At 42.6% G+C, this 20,350-nt stretch overlaps 1 protein-coding gene across 7 annotated transcripts in view; it reads right to left on the bottom strand.

Moving 5' to 3' along the window:
* Window positions 1-3,999: 3,999 nt before the first annotated feature.
* SCHIP1 (schwannomin interacting protein 1) overlaps window positions 4,000-20,350 on the bottom strand; it is a 121,001-nt gene continuing 104,650 nt past the window's right edge. For 6 of the 7 annotated variants that reach the window (XM_057545142.1, XM_057545143.1, XM_057545140.1 and 3 more), the window contains 5 exons: window positions 13,262-13,379; window positions 12,098-12,295; window positions 11,086-11,209; window positions 8,548-8,641; window positions 4,000-4,639 (listed from right to left, as the gene is read on the bottom strand). In XM_057545142.1, coding sequence (XP_057401125.1) covers window positions 4,588-4,639; window positions 8,548-8,641; window positions 11,086-11,209; window positions 12,098-12,295; window positions 13,262-13,379 — 586 coding nt within the window. In that variant the 3' untranslated portion in view covers window positions 4,000-4,587. Of the gene's footprint in view, window positions 4,640-8,003; window positions 8,095-8,547; window positions 8,642-11,085; window positions 11,210-12,097; window positions 12,296-13,261; window positions 13,380-20,350 lie in introns of all 7 variants that reach the window. The other variant, XM_057545141.1, reaches the window with a different exon arrangement.

Here is a 20,350-nt window from a genome sequence, read left to right as displayed (position 1 = left end):
CTAGAGAAGATTTTCTAGAGGGAAGAGGCACAGCCTCTAGCAGTGTGGGTTGGTGGTTAAGAACACAGGGTTTGTCTTCAGAGACCTGGGTTTGTGTTCCAGCTCTTTCTTAAAGGACTATGGCTGTCCTTGTTAAGGACTTACATCAGTTATGGTAATGCTAGCTATGGTAACAAAGAGATTCAATGCAGTATAATGGCTCAAACATAATCAGAGTTTCTCACTTCTACAACCGTATGGGGCAAACCCTACTGGACAGCAGGCAGCTCTCCTCATGCAGTGGACTCAGGGACCCAAACTCCTTCCATATTGTGGCTCTGCCTTCCTCTAGGTCCTTGTGATAGCAGCTGGTGCAAGGAGAAAAAGAAACCATGGAGAAGGCAAACCCCTTCTTCAAAGCCTTGGCTAGAATTAAGACATATCACACTCACTCTGTTGGTGAAAATCGGTCATGGGTCACATCTAAATGCAAATGGATGGTGGGTGGGAAATGCAGTCCCTGTTTGTTTAGCCACTTCCCAGGGACAACTCTGTAACTAAGAACATGGTGGAGAGGGATGAATTTCAGTAGATGGCTAGCTATACCCGCCATAGGGCTGTCTGTCAGAGACAGCAGAGATGACATTCTGTGGAAGGAAAGTCTCCGGGATCATAGATCAAAAATTTTGAGAGGGGAGGGACTTAAGAAGAGACAGCCAGTCACAGGGTTTCAAGCTTGAAAACAATGAGATTAAACCTGAGTGAAAATCAGGCTGAGGGGCTCCTCCGGCAGCTGAGAGAAGAGGTGTCAGGCATCAGGAAGAGTAGAGTCCACCAGCTAGTGGAAGTGTCAAAAGGGTGGGTCCCAATGATCAGCGTTTCTCTTCGAGAGAAAACTCTGTGTTCTGTGCTGAGGGCTATCATTACAAAGATGACTGAGGTTTGCCTCTACCCTCAAACAGGAAATAGAGAAAAATCTGTATTCAGGAAGCTGATGACAATCCTTGGAGGCTAAGTTACGTGTGTGTGTGTGTGTGTATGTGTGTGTGTAATAGAGAGAAAGAAACAGTTGCATCAAGGAAGTAACACCTATGCTCTAGAAATGAGTTGGTGTTAGTCAGATAAGGGGAGTTGGTCTAATTTTGTTCTAAGAAACTGAACTTCTCTTCAGTAGACTCACCTGGTCTTCCCTACCTTAATTAGCTCTCTGTAGTTTGAATTATCTAAACAAATACCAAGTAATGGTTAAAGAAAAAAATGAGGTAATCACAGAATTAAAGCACAAGGAGATGTAAGTACAAGCATGTTTATTGCATCGCTGTTTTTAGTGGCATAGATCTGGGAAGATCCTTCATGTCCATCAGTAAAGGGAATGACTAATAAAGTATGTTCCAGCATACTGGGCATTACTATACAGCTGTTAAAAAGAATGGCTTAGGTCTGTATGTACTGACCTGGAAGGGTGTCCACGGATAAAGCAGGTTGCAAAGCACTGAGTTTTACGTGCTCCCACCTTTGCATAAACAAATTGAAACACAAAACCTGTATGTGTGTATCTGTTTGTATAAGTGTGGAGAAAGGTGTGTGAGAATACACTCTAAGTTTTAACATCAATATTTGGAGGAGGGAGGGGGGCTTGAAGATTGAAGTGAACTTTTCCCTTAAGCATCTGTTTTGTAAGTTAATGATTAATAAACAAGAAAAAGCCTACAAGGATGTGTGAAACCTCAAGAAACTGGTAAAATACCGAATGCCTCCTCCACCTAAACTGTGATCATTTACTTCTCCTGTCAACAATTATTGGGTATCTACTGGGTGCCAGTGCTTTCACGGACACTGTTTTATTCAATCTTTAGAATAATCCCAGGACATCTTATTTGCAGAAGGTAAAATAAGATAACGTAGGGCTTTAGTAACTTGCTTAAGTTCAAATCACTAGGAAGATGGTGGAGTCAGCATTGGGCCTGGTCCCTTCTGGCCCCAGAGCCTGTGCATTCTTGCTCACACCTCTTTCTTAAAATTGGGAGGATAGGTGGCCCTATTTTTTAACTACAGGAATTCTAGCATCTAACTAAGCCAGGTAAACTAGTGAGGGTGCTAATTAACGTATGGAAGGGTGATCTAGTGCAGATAAGAATCCTGTTGGGAATAATCCCAATCTTTGCTGACAAAGCTAATCAAAGGGACTGGAAAGACCCAATTTTGAAAGAATCCCCTTGGAGGTGAGTCACTTGGTGACATCTCTACCAGAGGCAGGGACATGTGAAAGGAACATGGGTACACTGGTATAATCTCCTTTGACGGTCTTGGGGTGGTGGGGAGAACTGCTCTTCTTTCAGCTGGCTTTGCCCCCGGAAGTGTTTTGAGGGGCCCTTGTGGGTGTAATCTCACTTCCTTCCTTCTCGAGTTAGGGCTCTTCACTTATAATATGGGTTTCAGACAACTGAATCGTTTCGAGGCCATGGATTTCTTCAGAACATATTTCAAACCAGAGAGGCGGCATTGCTTAAGACAAAGAGAAAACTCATTTCTAAATTCTTATTGGAGTTGGCAGTTCTGGCAAGGATTTAAAAAATGAAGATCGTCTTTCTTCATTTTTGGGCTGAGTTTTAGCGTCAGGATTTCAGGTTACAGATGTCACTGTAGGAGGTTTCGGTCACGTTACCACTCTCACTCGGGCTCAGGCATTTTCGTGGCACTGTTCCTAGGTTGGCTTTCCCCCAAAGTTCCAAATTAATAGGAATATATTTCAATTAGAAAAAAAAAATAGATACTAAAAAATAGTTTAAGAAAAGCTAAAAAAGAAGGAAGTCCAAGGCAGTGGTTCTTTACATTAGTGTCACCAAGGGACCTTTAAAACATCCTGTTGCCCACACCACACCCCGGACCAATTAAATCAGTGTCTATGGGGGTGGGACCCAGGTCCCCGTGGTTTCTAAAGTTTCCCAAGTGATTCCACTGTGTCGCTGAAGATGAGAACCGCTGGCTTAGTGACCAATATTCTCACCCAGCTGAAGCAACAAAGCTCCACTAGCTGTGCCTGGATTTTCAGGGCTGGGGTCACCCCAGGGGAGCACTGACAGCTGGTGCAGGACTTCAGGGCTCAGTTAGACACCTTGGTGCAAAGAGGACTTCTGGCTCCACCCTTCAGCCCAGTGGCGAGCAACCTGTCCTGCTCCGTAGCCAACTGTCGAAAACCAAAATATATTTATGGGCTGCATTATTTTTCTATTCCAAATGAAAATAACTTGATTGAAGCCCATAAAGAAATGATGAATGTTTCAATGTAGGATGGACTATTTTACTAAAATAAGAAGGCTATGAAAATTGGCAACTCTGAATTACTTAAAATATCTATCTGGGTATTTTTGAAAAAGGAAACTGACTAACCTTCTATCTTCAGATTACATCACGGACCTTATAGTGAAACCAGGTGGTCTGTGGGTGGTTCTGGAATGTTGATTGCTCATCTCAGCTTTAGTTTAAGGTTCTCTAACACCTGCGTGGACATTCGCTAATTACATCGATTTTTCTGAAACTCTCTACCTATTGAGGAACAGTCTGTAATCTGCTTTAGACTTGGCATTTTTCTTCATGAGACCCACATAAGTGGTTAAAATGTGAACAATGGCACCAACTGGCCTTGGGAAAAGTGTAAATGCAGGCATCATCTGTTCACGTGGCAAATTGGGAAATGCAGTTTGGATGCAGTCATTGGCTCTGACAAGACCAGCAGCTATTAAATAATAAAGTATTGAAATTCCAGACTGATAACTTTGAGCAGTAACAGTGCTGGCTCTCATGTGCCTGATGTTGTCGTCTTTGGATCACACACACCCCCACACACACTCCCATACTCTCCACAATCTTCTTGGCGATTCCCTGCCTTTCTTGTCCTCCGGAGCCCTTTGTTTCTTCACTGATAAAAGCTTCCCGGTGGGGATTTCAGTTGAGGAAGAGTGAAGAGGGAAGAAGTACAGCCAGTGTAGGGCTTGCTAGTGAGCAAAAAGACATATCCTATGAAACAAAGTTTTAATTTTTATTTTACATATTTATACATAAAACTTTTAAGGAACCCTCGGAATCCAACAGAATGTTAATAGCACATCTAAAAATGAACTTCAGGTAGTCAACATTCACAAAATGTTGAAAACTGATTAAAATATACATATTACGGAGACCTACAACTTCACTACGAGGCAGGCATGTATTTTTTGACTTGGATAGCACCGTCATTTACAGTTCTTCTTTAAAACTACAGTGAAGAATGAAAGCAGTCAATGGTAAAATACTGCTCCAACTCAGAATCTCTAAACAAATAAAAATAAAGTTAAAACTACCCTCTTTGATTAACCATGATTTGTGATGGTGTAAGTACTGTACATTTTTTGTAACAATATTTTATTAAAATGCCTGATATTTAGTGGCACAGTAAAAAAATTAAAATAAATTAAGAAGCAAAGGCCAATCACTGGACGTTAAGCTTCAGACATTATCGATGACTAACACTGATATTTGTTTGTTTCTGTGCCACCTTTAGCAACAGCATTTTTACAACCACAGAAGCAAAATAAATTCTAGCTTGTCCTCTGGTTGGATGGCTTCTTTTCACTTTGCAGGCATTTTCTCGGCCATGTGCTTCTGCTGACTCTCAGCGTGTCTGTAAAATGAATAGTACAATTATTTAGTGCTAAGGAGAAAGCCAAACTGCTTTCCCATCAACAGCTAAAATATCCTCCAAACGGAGGCTCGGAGTTACTCATAGTGAAATCAAGAGAATCAAGAAACGGTACTTAATTCAAATGGATTTGCCCTCTTCCAATTTTTATATTCTATGTATGATTCCTTTTGTTTAGTAAGCTACTGGATTAACCTGAGACATGTAGATGTCACATTCCTTTGAGAAGAAAAGTGCCATGTTTAAAAATGAAAAGAGGAAAGTAACTAGGATAATTTATTCAACAAATGTTTAATATGTGCCTTCTCTGTGCTCCTGGTGCTGGGGATTTGGTGGTGAGCAGACAATGATCTTTGTTCTCATGGAGCATGTATTCTAATGGAAAGAGACAAGAAAGGAACAGACAGCAAGCAAGGAGATAGCAGATAGAAGATTAAGTGCTAAGCAAAAAGTCAAAACAAGGTGTTGTGATAGAAAGTAACTGCGTGACTACTTTATCCAAACATGCACATAGATGCAAATCTAAGTATTAACAAGGCTCTTGTTAATAATACAATAGTTCAATTTTATTCTTACAAAGGCTAATGTCTTCCAAACAAACGGTAGGTCTTTGTGGATGTCAAGATTTCCCACATTTGCATATTTTTCCCCCTCAGTTAGTCCCAAGGGCATGATCACGGCAGTGAAGGGGGGACAGGGCGGGGTGAGTCTTACTCATCAAGCCCTATTACGGCCTGTGAGCCCAAAGCTGGGCTAACCAGCAGCTGGCCAGTGGAGACGGAGTGGGAGGAATGGCCAAGCTGCTTACATCACTCGATCCGGCACTAAGTAAACGTCTTCCCAGAGAGTGGCAGGGTCTGAAGGCTGCAAGAAACAAATGTTTTGAAGGAGGATCTTAGGAAATTATAAATCTGGCAAGAGAAAAGCATCTAAGGGTGTGGTTTCCAGCTGTCATCAAAGGTCCAGGGGCAGTTTCTGGGTGCTGCCTAGACTTGGGTAGTCAGTGACATCTAGTTTAACTCACTGGTATTATGCAGAATGTCTCCCATCTGTGTTACAGGGAAGACCACAAATACATTCAGAAACAGAGAAGTGACAGCAGCGTCCCTGCCACACGCAGCAGCCCACAAAGAATATTCTGATATTCATTTACCAACAAAGGGACTCAGGAAAAAGACATCAATAGCACCCTATTCCTAAAAAAGAAATTATGCCTTCTAGCAGACCATCTTTTTTATCATTTTCATAAAGTAACTCATGGGCCTCACTTGAACAAATTCAGCTCAAGAAATATTTTGATGCCCAGTGACTAAGATTCCACGGTAGCTAATTAAAGTATAGTTCTTATAGCAGTTTTAAAATATGTATCTGTGTGTGTGTGTGTGTGTGTGTGTGTGTGTGTGCGCGCGTGCATACAAACAACAAGGGGTTTTCTGAGAGAGAAGGAAAGAACAGGCAGGCAAGAGCTTCAGAAAATATTGAAAGCTGGGTGTTATTTTGAGACATACATACAAGGGTGAATTTCATTAAAATTGTAAACAAAGGAGGGAAAGGGTTTCTGTCCATAAAACCAAAAGGTTCTCGTCAACTATTTATAAAGTCTTTATTAGGATTTATTTCACTCAAGCCCCACAAGGACTTCTTTTTATCAACAATCCCTATTGAGGACCTACTATGTACTTGGCAGGCCCTGTATTAGGTTCTGGGGACACAGCAATGAATGAAAATAGTGTTGTCTCTGCTTTCAGGGGGCTTATAGCCAGGTTGGTTGTCAACCATATAACACAATAGGATTAGCTTCTACTTGGGAGGGATGTCAGGCTGCCAGGAGCACAGAGGGTCCTACATCAGTCTTGGGGGATCAGGGAGCACTTCTCCAAAGAGGTATCTAAACCCGTGGTTTTCAAATTAGGCTGTGCATTGGAATCATCTGGAAAGATTTAAAAACTCCTAATGCACAGGCTACTTCACAGAATAATTAAATCAGAATCTCTGGGAGTGAGACCCAGGCATCAGTATGTTAAAAGCTCCCCAGGTGGTTCCAACGTGCAGCCAAAATTGAGAACCACAGATCTGAACTGACACCTGAATGGCAGGAGCTGCACAGGTAAAGGGAATAGGTGAACAGGGCTTCCCAGCGGCCATGCTCTCGGCCTTCTGGAATCTGGCTGCAAAACTCTGGCACTGCTACCTTTAGGGAAGTTTAAGTATCCTTAGATCCCTCCATGAGCAAAATTATATTTCTGCAGCCAGGAATGGGCATAGAAACTTCTCCCCACCTGCTCTAATTTAAAGGGATCCTCTAGTACCTTTATATTAGTGACTCCTCTCCTTTGAACCCCATGGTTCTGCCCACCCTGTCTCCCATGATCACACCATCTGAAGGGATAAGCAAAATTCACTGCAAACCTAAGCAATAGCCTAACATTCTGAGAGAAGGGAGGAGCTCTGAATGTCGTGTCTGCAACGAGGGGTGCCAACGCCGCTCTGAGGGGCAGAGAAACGGTCTCTGTCATCACAGGCAAGCCACAGAATTGACGAAAGAGTCTATATATTTTTCAGAAGATGCATGTTCTGGTTGTATATTTCACTACTGATTTCCCATAATCTTAATCCCTATATGCAAAGTTTTTAGCCTAACAAAAAGGCAGGTGTCTTAACAATTGTTGGTGCAGTGCCTGAATACAGCTGTAGGGGGCAATAATAGTATTTGAGTGTTACTGTATTTCACATGCAGGCAAATATGCTAAGAAGGTATGAGAAGACCTTCTGGGTTTTTTTGTTTTTGTTTTTTTGTTAGGGGTGAGGCAATATAACATCCAAAGCATACAAAACAGAGTGCTGCCCATGGGTCTTTAAACACAAACTTAAACATAGTTCTGCAGCATTTATTTTGCTACCCAAGCTATTTTTGTAACACTGCATTTAGAAAAATATTTTACCCAGTGTTACACATTGAGAAGTGGTCCCTGTGGTGAGCGCTGAGAGCATTTTCACTACATATGTTTTCAAACTTCTCTTGGATGGTTCTGGATCACGTGGTTAATTCCTTATGTTACCGTGATAAGCAGTTTTCTTTCTCTCCTTGGGAGCTTCTACTCTCTGAATACCATTTCTGGGATTAATAGTAACTGTTGCCTTGTGGTTTAAAGACTTCCTATAAACTGTCTCAGAAAAGGTGGCATCGTAAATACAATATAGGATCATAGGAACGCTCACGGTATTTCATATACTTTATATACTTATGGCGAGAGGCTTTTCCACAAGGAAAACTATGAAGAAATGCAAGATCTTGACCAGCATTAGCCTAGTTTCCCTATCCCCCAGGGAAGGAAGCATTCTTTACCTCTTTACAGACAGGCGCTCGGAACCAGGCCCAGCTAGAAACTCAAGTCTTGGAGTGTCCCCATGGTGAGAGCAATCTGGTGGCGCTGGTGCTGTGGAAAGATGCCAGTGTCCTTGCCTTCCGGGCATGGCAGATGCGATCAAGAGTCGGGTCATATAACAGCAAGTGCCACTTGGTGGCACCCACCACGTGCTGGAATCGTGCCAGCATGGAATGGCTTAGGGACGACTCTCAAGGGGACAGTCCTTCAGGATAAAGTCCTTAGGCCAGAACTGCTGACCTGATTTAAGCGGGGGTGGACGAAGTTCTAATGCACTTACAGTCCATCACTAGGGGAGGATGGTTGTGAAGAAGCCATGCATTTGGATGCGAGCAGTTTTGGCCGCTTCCCCTCCATCTAAACCGCTGACACCAGCAGAGATTAGGCGAGTTACTCATGGAAGTAAGGAAAGAAGTTCTCTAGAGCTCGCTCGTGCCTTAATTCTTAAGACTTCCAACCATCCCAGGCTTCTTCCCTTCTTTGGAAAGAGGAGGCACCACTGACCTGGTCAAGTCCTCGATGTCCACCAGCATGGCGTCTTGCTCTGTGTGCAGCTCATCTCGGATGAGGAGCAGCTGGACCAACTCTTCATTCAAGCCTGGGGCAAAGAAACGAAAGCGTTTAGAAATAGATAAAATTACATCTAAGTCAGGACGTGAAACTACTTATGGGCCATTATATACGTACGTACGGTACATACATATATGCAAACAGCTAAACACAGTAGGAGACTATCTTTGCTAAAATGTAGAGTTCTTACATTAGCTTCTCATAAGCCCAGGAGAAGTCACCAATTTGAGAGCACGACTAGCTTGCATACTTATAGAAGTGTTGAAAGACAAGGAGTACAAAGTATATCCAATTACATTCACATTAGAGTGGGAAAAGAAATTGTTAGCTGTTAGGAAAAGAGCTTGTTAGAAGAAGCGGGATTTTGTTTTCAAGAAATGTGAACGCAAAAGTCTGGGGCACGTTAAGTTTTCCACCGTTCATCTTCAGGGTGCTCCTGCCACACGGAGAGCTGGAGGGGCCACTGCATCCGACAAGAGCCCCATCAGACCCCCCGCTGGGGAGGAAGGCGCCTTGAGGATGCTCAAAGGCTCCTCGGGGTCGAGGGGAGAAGCAGCCCTATGTGCAGGTTGTTCTAGGAAACAGTAATATCTAAAGCTGTGGGAGAACCAGATGTGTAAGACCTGAAGGAATAACCCCTGAGTTCTCCGGACAATGGGTGCTGAGGAAAATATTCTTTAGGATTTATACTGGGCATAAAAGAGATGGAAACATAACTAGTCTTCCTGAAATCAGTGTACTGGGTTTAATTTGGCTTCTGCCATTGAAAAATATAAACAAGCAGGGGGCTCTCTCTTGCTTTTTCCCCCTCACATCAGCTAAGAATGAAAGCTTCTAGGTCTGGATATGTGGACACATGAGGGATAGCATTCATTTAGCAAGAGCTCTGGGCCCAGAAACCAAAGAAAGGAAGGGGTTATTCAGCGAGGTCCTCCTTGGAAATGTTTTCAGAGATCCTGACCTCAAATGATGCATTTGTCTGCCTTTAGTTCAGATTAGTTTTCAATTTAAAAAAGGAGAAAAAAAGTCATACAAAGAGGTCTAAAACTCCATCTACTCCTGAAAAGGACTAGCTGGCAATGTTATTATTTAAAAGTCTAAGGAAGATGTTTCAGTGGTAAAAGATCAGAAAGCCTTTTAAGTCCTTAATTCCTAGTAATTTATGCGCAACTAAAATTAAAATGTAGTAGAATTTTTAAAAAGCCTGTGAATCTATGGTTTCCTAATTAAAATGTTAAATCCTTTCTCTTGATTTTAAAATGCTGAAGGTATTAACCTGTCACTGAATACATCCAATTTTATTTTTTCTAGTGGGTTCTTAGGGTAGCTTTTTATACTAGTACTCAGTAGAGTGCCTGCATAGTGCGTGGTAATGTCTTTTCTGTATGAAGTTTTAAATTTTTTATTATGGACATTTTCAAAGAGATACAAAAGTAAAGAGAATTATTTAAGGAATCCCCCTGCCCCATGCATCCAGCCAGCTTCAACAGTTATCAACTCATGGCCAGTCTTGACTCATGTATCACCCCTTCTCCCACTAGATCATTTGAAAGCGAATTTCAGACATCATATTATTTCATCTGTAAATGCTTCAGTATGTGTCTCTAAAGACAGGGCTCTTTTTAAAAAAAATTTAACATAACCACAATACCTTTATTGTACCTGAATAAGTAAATACATCTTTAATAAAACATTTAGTCAGTGTTCGAATTTCCCCGCTTGGCTCCTCAATGCTTTTTTATAGTTGGTTTGCATTTGGTTGGCATGTCTCTTAGGTGGTTTTAATCTATCAGCCTACGGACTTTATGGACTTGTATGTTCCAGAGGCTGGAGGGCTCGTGAGTTCACCTGGGCTAAGCACGCTTTCCCAGTGAGCGAGCTCTCTCATTGGTCCAGCACTAGCCCTTCTCTGTGTAACCAATCACTTCGAGTGAATGCCACTCACTCACCACCCGCCCTGCACACTTCCGGTAGAGTTCCTTCTTCATTCTGGGGGGAAAAGGCCCACGCTTTCTCACCCTATAATTTTCACATATCGGTCACATATACTTTCACCACCTGGAGTCCCACAGCATAAGTCAAATAGAATTTGATGACCTAAAATGAATGTACGTGCAAGTAAAGCTGAGCGTATAACTGTATAATAAATGACTTGTAACTACTAAATTGTATTCTACAAACAGGTGTTGGGAGCCAACTATATGCCAGGCACTGTGCTGGGAGCTGGGGATTTCAGATGAATAAAAAGGATCCCTAACCTCTGTGAACCTTGAAAAAGTCTTAAAGTTTCTCAACATTTTACAGTAAAAAAACAAAAACAAAAAGAGAGCCTTGTGATTCTCTTCTTTTCCTTGCAAGTACACAGGAGGACCCCAATGAAACGTACCAAGGAACTGAATCAAGGAAATAGTACTATCCATCCCATGATATTTTACACTTAATATCCCATTTTCCAGAGCATCTTACACTTACTTTCTATCTGGGAATGGAGATCATTGACTATCACTTGTAGCTGCCCAATAGTCATGTCTCTCAGGTCAGTGGGCTTTAAACTTCTTTTCATCAAGCATTCACTTATATGAGGCATGTGTGGCAGCTGAAGACAGAAAGGGAAGAAATGGAGGTGTGAGCAGCAAGCACACTGAACATACGACCCAGTTTTCTCCTAAAAGACCCACCTTCATTCACCCACTTCAGGTTCCTTGCTTAAAAGCTTTCCCCATCTGACTTTCCCAATGTGAGGCCCTCCATATATGCACATCATCTGAAACGCTATTGGCATCAGAATGGGACACTACTCAAATCAAAAGCTTTTGGACTGGTCTACAACTGAGAGTCAATTATTACATCCACAAATGAATTACCAGGGAGCTCAAGTAATGTCAGTGACATGGATAAAATTAATAATATCAGCTATTCATTAACTTATAGCACGCTACAAGCACTGTACTAAAAGTGCTTTGACTACTTTTTCCACAATCGTGCTCTGACACAGCTATTATTATTATTCCCATTTTATAGATGAGAAAACTGAGACGTGTCCAGAGCCCCACAGTAGGTCAATGGCAGAGCTAGTCTTAAGCTCCAAAGCCCAGGGCTCTCATCCACTCTGCCATACTGTCTTCATTGAAAAGGGGGGAACAAGAGCTAAAGCAATAGTGAGTTTGCCATAGCAATGGGTTCTTAAACTGAGACTGCTTTAAAGGAATTAAAATATTCCCATGACAGCTAATACTGCCCCTAAGAAACACAGTAGATATGAATCAAGAGCAAAGTTTACTTTTGTGAAATCTGTTGCGTGTGTATCCTTCAGTGATACAGTAGGAAGGAAAAAGAAACAGACTTAAATATTTCTCAATGACAGTACGTTTTACACACTGCCTTGTAAAAACCCAAGTTTGCATAACTCTGGGAAAGGACTGGGACAGCCTCAACCATTTGCAGCCACCAAACACTCGCTTGCGTTTCAGCGTTCGCTGCTTACAAGATCAGCGACGGGAGACTTTTTCCTGTTCTGTTTTTCCACTTCTACTTGCATTTTGGCCATTGGTTTGGCCATGGCAAGGGCCATTTTGGCTTCGGCTTGCAATTTCTTTTGCCTTGTGAGGAAATCCATGTCATCCAGGGATTCGGATTCCTCTTCAGTAGTGTCTCTATCGGAATAGGAAGAACTCTGTTTGCTCTGTGAAGGGAAAAAGAGCAGCCCTGAGCTTTGCGTGCTGGGTACCATCTTTGGAGATGAGCTACAGTCTTCCCTGAGCCCTCTCTCAAAGCAGCCAAGAGTCCCCTCCATCAAGGGACTCAACTCTTGATTTGATTTGTACCAATCGCAAGTAACATTTTAAAAGCTACTTTATTTCCTCAGTCAGTGATAGACTCTGATTTTAGCATAAAAAGTAACATAATTAATAATAGGGAGAATACATATTTGTAACAAACTTGAGACATTTCTTTGATTCTTACTCTCAAAACTTTCTTGAAGTGAACAGACACAGCAAAATATTTAACCCAGAGCTAAGGCGGTGCGTTGCTCCCTGGAGCAGACAGGATCTCAGATATCCAATGAAGTTCTGACGCGGCATTGCACTCAACAACCAACACGATTTCCTGTTAGTTAGTGTTTGGTAAGAAAGGCGATAGACCTCCCAGAGAGGAAAGAAATCCAGCAACAAGCACCCAGGATCATCAAGCCATCTTCTGTAATATGTGTGCAAGGAATAGTAACCAATGTTTAACCCACATTACCTTGCTGGTTTCTCTGAGCAACATCTATGTGCTAGCCTTCCCACCTCTGCCTGGACCCCATCCCCTGCCTTTTAAAATGTGTCCCATTGCTAGTCTGTGCTCATATTTCTAAGCCCAGTGGGGAAGGATTGGTATATAGTGTATTTTCTTTTATAATTTTTAGGGCCTATGTGATTTCTCTTATGATTTAATATGAAAGTAGTCGCTAACTTTAACAGAGCTTATGTATCCTTCTTGGATCACAGTTTTGATTTTCCAATCACTGTCAAATTTTAGGAGCATGCCATGTCAAGAGACATTTCTTTTTTACTCTCTGAAATGTTTGCTTCTGACTAACAACAGAAAAGAAGCTAGATGGCCAGGAAAGCACACTCTGAGCCTCAGTGGCAGCTTTGGGACTCACCATGGGAGACAAGGGGGTGTCCAAGCTCGTTTCGGTCTTGCTGTCATCAGCATCGCTGTCCTTGTCGCTGCCGCTGTCGTTGACAAAGCATATCTGCAGGTTCATCCCACTCTGCAGGCTGGGCACAAGCAAACAGGACACTCATTCCATTCAGCTATTTGTTATCTGGTAGCATCCAAAAGAACTGCCTGATTTTGCTAAAGAAAGTAGTTGAATGTGCTCTTCACAGGGAGCAGTGAGTGATCAATATTACTCCCGACTCATAAATGATAACTTTTACTAGAAGATAAGAAAGATAACTTGATAAGTCGATAAATGATAAGATGATAACTTTTAACTCATACTGTATTAGGTTTTTTTCCACACACAAGTTCATGCTGGGAGAAAAGTAATTTCAGGCCACGTTATAGCCCCCAGCACAATACCAAACACATAGTTGGTACACAATAAAAATGCGTTGAGACACTGAGTTTACATTTTTTGTCAATGAAGAGGATTGGGTCCTCAGCCAAACAAGGCTGCCTGGTGTCATCCAGTGTCCTGCCCCACGGGGACAATCCAATGATGCTCATTAGATCCTGCATCCCGGGGCCAGAGCTCTCCGAAGAAAGACTCCTTTTTTTTCCCAAATAGAATAAGGTCGTCTGAAGGAAAATCTTATTTGAGGCGGTTGTCAAAAGCCAACCAAGGGAGCCCACTTATGTCATTAAGAAAAAAAACACACCAGAGGTTCACCCTCAAGAAACTTAAGGAAACCTCCAGCTTAGTCAGAAAAGCAGAATGTTGGAACACAGCAAGGCTCTACAGACTGCCTCGCGTACAGAGCTTCAGAGGCAGAGATGTCTTGGGAGCTCATTATGTTTGTGGCGAATCCGGGAAGCTCCAGAGGGATGTTGCTGGAAATGTGGTCACAAAGGGCTAGCCGGCTGTGTATCTGCTATACACGCAACCAGGCTGTGGATCCAACTCTGTGTCCTAACCTTCATTTGAAGTCGAACACATTTCATTGCTGTTTGACAACAAAGTGTTTTTCAAGAAGCACTTTCTTAGCATCCCTAGTAGCCCCAGTCTGTAAGTTTAGAGAAAGAAAAGGCAGAAGGAAACTCCTAAGCAGCAAGGGGTCATAAGGAGGCTCCCATAAGCCAGGTTTAGGACAGGGGACACCAAATCTGCTCTGGCGTTATTACTGTCACAGTGAGAAATGCAAAGAGCAAGTCGTCTGATAGCTGACATTCCCATTTGCTTTTTTTTTTTTTTTTATTCAGATGGGTAGAGATGCTCTGCATAAATTGCTCAAATGACTCATTTAAAGCACTTTGATTGAAAACAATACAGAACTCAGAAAAAGAAAATGTACTGATTTAACACAGGCACCATCATTGTTATGGGTATGTACCGCCACCTATTGTTAACTTCTCTAACGACTGAAAGTCCCAGCTTATTTTCCCCAGGAGAGAAACGCAGCCTTTCCCTCTGTAGGTCCAGTTCCATTCCCCCACTACCCTCCGGTGCAGGCAAGCAGACCCAGGCCTAGGGCTGGCCGCAGAAAGGGACAGGTTCTGCTGTGATCCAGCTCAGGGTGCTTGGAATCAGTAGGACTTAGGTTTGAATCCTTACTTCTTTCCCAAGGCATAATTACTTTATGAACCTCAGTTTCCCCATCTGTAAAATAGGGTAAATAATTCAGTGGTTTGTAGAAAGGATGAAAAGAGCTCAGAGATGGGCACAGGTCAGGTGCTCTGTTCATTATCCTCCTTTCTCTACTTTCTGAAAGCCTAGACAAAAAAACCACAGAATTTTAAAGGTGATGTGACTTCGTAAAGGGACCCTTACAGTCACCTACTTGAATACCTGGCCTGGTCACAGCAATTCCTGATGCACAACTGACTCACTGGGAGCGTCCCGAGCTGACTTTCACTGTTAGGCAGCTTGAACATTTATTGAGCTGGAATTTGTCTCCTTTTAACTTTCTACCATTATAATATATATATTTTTTTCCTGGAGAAATGTAATATGTTCAGGTTACCCTTTGATCCCATATAAATTAAGTTTTAAAATTTATTGTCTGTAGTTGGTAAAAAAAAAACCCAAATCAACCCATTTTTAACAATAAAACTCAAGATCCATGGATTGGACAACAGTGGAAATTAAAAAAGTGCAAATTAAAAACAGACATATTTTAAAGTCATACTTTAAAATAAAAAAGACATTTTAAATTAAACTTAATTCAAATCAAGGATTATGTAGTATTTCCTATTTATTGAATAACTAAAGTCTTGAAATGAAGAAAGAAGACACTATATACACAGATTATAAAAATATAACACATGATACCACTGCAAAATAAGGCTTAAAACATCCAAAGATATATATTTTCATTATGAAGAAAGTCTGATCATAAATTCTGTTGTTCTGCCCCCAAACTGACCTTTGTGCTAAGGATCAACTCAGACCTAAATCAACTATCCCACGCAGCGTTTCTAACTCAGGAAAGGCCAAGAAAAAAAAAAAAAAAAGGGAAGGATTTAGTAGTCGGAGTGAAATGAAAAAACACCTCAGGTAGAAATTCAGAAAATCGCCTTAGTAACACATTATCACCGTGGGAAACTGAGCAGAGCTTCTTACAGGGTGAGCCTTATAATTCCTTATAGCGGTAATCGCCAAGTGTTACTCTCAGGAAAAGGAAATTATATGATATTACAGCTAATAGTTCAGCGGGGATTTTAGTACAGACATCTTAAAACGGACTCAGGTTTCAAGAAGGATTTGTTTGCCTTTAGCCTTTAAGAGGGTTTAAGATGAAGGCGGCTTTGGGGAAACTCGACCACAGCTCGCAAGCAGTGGCCAGTGCTGCTGAGGGCCTCTGTGCCACTGCGTCCAGGAACGATAGCCCCTGTTCCTGGCCCCTTCCCATCCCGGGGAGGCGTGGCTGCTCTGAGCCTCTCCCTCCAGCCACTCAGAGCCCCTGCCCCTCGCACTGCGGCCTCTCGCCTATAACCAGGCTACGCAGTCTGGCGAAATCCCAGCAGCCGGGGGCTAATTTGCTTGGAGCTCTCAAGCACCGTCTGAGGTGAAAACACAACACTATCCTCTTCTTGTTAATTAGTGGTATCATTTAAGGTATCCAGTTCAGGGTTGCTTGATGTTTGGAATGGCGTTCGGCAGAGGGCTATGAGCAAGAAAGAGGCTGCTTGATGTCTGCCTCGCCTGTGGATTTGATTACGGAAAGGTCTACGTCCTGGTCACCCCGGAAACCTCTTCTCCTTATGCCACGAAAAACCACACTGCAGCCCAGAGTTACTGACAGGGAGCCGAGGGTATGGAGAGGGGGTTGTCATGGATGGAGAAGGCTCAGAAATGTGACGAGATAGAGACTAAGTGTGCTTCCTGGACATCTCAGGGTGAGTGGACGTGGCTTTCTGAGTGACAGTTCCTGTTGGCCAGGATCGGGAAAGCATTTAGTTGATAGGCTGTTCAGCACCAGTGTCCACTTGGCATTTACAGTGAGGAAAACTTACTTAGAAAACACGTGTGCTGACCTCCAACTACTGTCAGCAGGGATATTATGAAAATATGCTCAGAATTGAGAGAATGATGGAGATGGAAAGATCTTAACTACTAAGAGGATATCTCAAAAACCTAGCTACCTGGCGATATGATTTGGTATAAAGACAATACCTTTTTCAAAATACAGGGACGGGCTTCCCTGGTGGCGCAGTGGTTGAGAATCTGCCTGCCAATGCAGGGGACACGGGTTCGAGCCCCGGTCTGGGAAGATCCCACATGCCGCGGAGCAACTAGGCCCGTGAGCCACAATTACTGAGCCTGCTCGTCTGGAGCCTCTGCTCCGCAACAAGAGAGGCCGCGACAGTGAGAGGCCCGCGCACCGCGATGAAGAGTGGCCCCCGCTTGCCACAACTAGAGAAAGCCCTCGCATAGAAACGAAGACCCAACACAGCCAAAAAAAAAAAAAAAAATACAGGGACAAGACCAGTTTACTCCGGGGGAGAAGTGATGGGATGATCTTAAAGTCTGCTGTGACTTCTAGTGGGGCAGCAGCATTGGGAATCTGGCCTTTGTTCTTGGCCTTGGGTTGCAGTGACTGGGAGTGGCCTGGTCTGACTGCCAGCTCCGAATCCCAGAACTATTTGGTGTTTTCTGATTTTAAGAACAGGAATCTCCCAGCACTAGCTTAGACCGCCAGCATCCACAGAGAAAAGCTGAAGATTCTTTGGTTCTATCCCCTGCACCACACCTTAGTTAACTTCACTTGAACGGTTACAGTGAATTTGAGTTTAAAAGTGTGTTCACTTCATTCTCTCCTTGGGCTGTACAACCACCTGTGGATTACAGGCAAGGCAGCGGTTACTCAAAGAAGTCAGATAACTTGCCCCAGATCTGTGACAGCCTGATTATTAAAATGGTCCCAATTCTTCCCCTCTCTCTATCTGGTCCCCCTATAATAAGACTGTGGGTTCTCCATCAAGAGGTGGAGTCTATTTCCGGACCCCTGGGCTGGCCTCCTGACTTGCCTTTGCCAACAGAATGCAGAGGAAGTGACAGTATTCCGGTTCCGAGCCCCTCCATCCGCCCCCCCCCACTCCCCGCCGCCCCAGGGAACCCTGCCGCTGCCCGCAGAACAAGCCCAGCTCAGCCTGCTGGCAGAGGAGGGACTTCGTAGCACAGAACTCAATCGGCCGTTGTCCCAACTGAAGCCCCAGGCACCTGACGGAGCTCAGCCAAGAGCAGTTAGCGGCACCTCGCCAGCCCGTAGCCGATCATAGACACACGAGTAAGCCCCATGGGAACCCAGCTCTGATCAGCAGCAGAAATCAGTGCTTATCATCGGATGCCACTGATGTGGGTGGGTTTTTATTGCACATCACCACCATGGCAACAGATAAATGGTACAAGATCACAAAGCAAGAGACTATAGGCTGGGCCTCTGGTTTTTGAATCCAGTGGCCTTTCCCCCATACTGCACTTAACCTTAGGTTTGGATTTATTAGGTCTTGCCTGTGATGGCAATATAATTTTAAGCACATAATGCCTCCTGTAGTTGCTTATAATTTCAAGGCAATTGTATGGTTTCCTTAAGAAACAGAGTGAGAGGAAACTTTGAAATGCCTATGGATTTCAAACATGCATTGCTCATCTTCTGTCCAAAACCAGTGTGGCTGTGAGAGCCTCTGGCCCTGCCATGCCATCCATTCATTACTCAGTATTCCCAACTAGTTTGTGGCTGGGCTGTTAAAATATATTATCTCTATTTATTTTAATGGATCTCTGATGCATTATTCAAAGGCTTTCTACATAATGAATATTATCACCCATTATCTTTTCCTGTTTCATGAGAATTTCAAAGGGGACGGAATATAAAATGTGGATTGTAATTACCCAAGGGTAGCTGTAAACACATTTCATTTTTCTAAGGATTTGTCGTGAAGAAAGAACGTGGGAACAATTGAGGTTTGGGTAAGTGTACTGCGTGTGTGATGGTGTCTCTATAGAATGTGCTGAGGTGGGTTAAAATGAGGTGCTGCTATTCCTTAATAAATTGTGAAATACCTTTCCCATTTCCCAAACCTTGCTCCTTACTCTTCTTTTCCCTACTGACTGCTTTGTATTGACATTTACCATGAAAGTTACAGCATTACTACTGGAAAAAAAAAAAGGAAAGGCAAAGTTTCTGCTTCCCAATATTTGTTATTGTGAAAATATACTGCTATTTCTTATTTTACTTTAGTGGGATTGTGTTAACCTGCTTTTGCTAAAGAGTGTGCAATGCATGGGATGATAATTTGACTTTTTAAAAATTTAAAAATTTTTAAAATTGAAGTATAGTTGCTGTACAATGTTGTATAAGTTACAGGTGTACAATACAGTAATTCTCAATTTTTAAAGGTTATACTCCATTTATAGTTATTACAAAATATTGGCTATATTCCCTGTGTTGTACAATATATCCTTGTAGCTTATTTTATACCTAATAGCTTGTACCTCTTACCCCACTACCCCTATGTTGCTCCTCCTGCTTCCGTTTCCCCACAGCCATCTCTCCTAGGTGCCAAAGGTGGTAACCACTAGTTTGTTCTCTATAACTGTGAGTCTGCTTCTTTTTTGTTATATTCACCAGTTTGCTGTATTTTTTTAAGATTCCACATATAAGTGATATCATACAGTATTTGTCTTTCTCTGTCTGACTTATTTCACGTAGCATAATGCCCTCCAAGTCCATCCATGCTGCTGCAAATGGCAAAATTTCATTCCTTTTTTATGGCTGAGCTGACTTTTTAAAAAAGAGTGATATTCACATAACAGGTGCAAACACTGCTGGTCTAACATATATGATCATACACACAGAAGTACTATAAATGATTTTTACAACTATATTAGAAAGAATGGGGATGTTTAACTGTTCATTTGTTTGTTCATTTGATGATCAGGCAATAACATCTCTGCAAACCCCACGGCACCGACTGGCCAGTGCTGAGCTGATGCCTCCCCTTTGGCCAGGACACACACTTTCTAGTTCACTACGGTCCCACCTATTGCCTTTTATCTGGGCTACTGCATTCCTTTATGTTTCTTGCTGGCCCCTGCAGGCACGTTACAGTTCACGACCCCTATATTAAGTGGATGCATAGGAGTAGTTGATCCAGGGACAGAAATCAGGTCTTCTAACAGGTACCAAATGCTTGCATCATTAAATCACAATATACAAATAGAAATGTGGACTTTATAGAGCATTGGAAGAGAACTCAGAAAAACACTTACTAGACACTCCCTATCTTATAGATGAGAAAAGAAACACTTTCACTTACCTGGACATTAATTAGTAAGTAAGGTGTTAACCAAGAAGAGTGAATGAGCAGGGAACTAACTGCAGTAGAAAAGCGGTCTGCGGAGTCAGGGAAGCAAATGCAGAAGAGGGATGGAAAGCCGGCTCTCCCGCCGTTATGTGCCCAGAGCAGTTAAGGGCAGTTTCAAACTCTGTGCTAGAGAGAGGACTGGGGGAAAGGGGGGCACCATGTCTCTTCATGTCCTGTCCTGTCCCCACATCTTACAGGACTCAGGCTTTTGGCTTCC

Source organism: Balaenoptera acutorostrata, chromosome 4 (assembly GCF_949987535.1).
Source record: "Balaenoptera acutorostrata chromosome 4, mBalAcu1.1, whole genome shotgun sequence".
Classification (NCBI taxonomy): domain Eukaryota; kingdom Metazoa; phylum Chordata; class Mammalia; order Artiodactyla; family Balaenopteridae; genus Balaenoptera; species Balaenoptera acutorostrata.
This window is presented reverse-complemented; position numbering and strand designations above follow the sequence as displayed.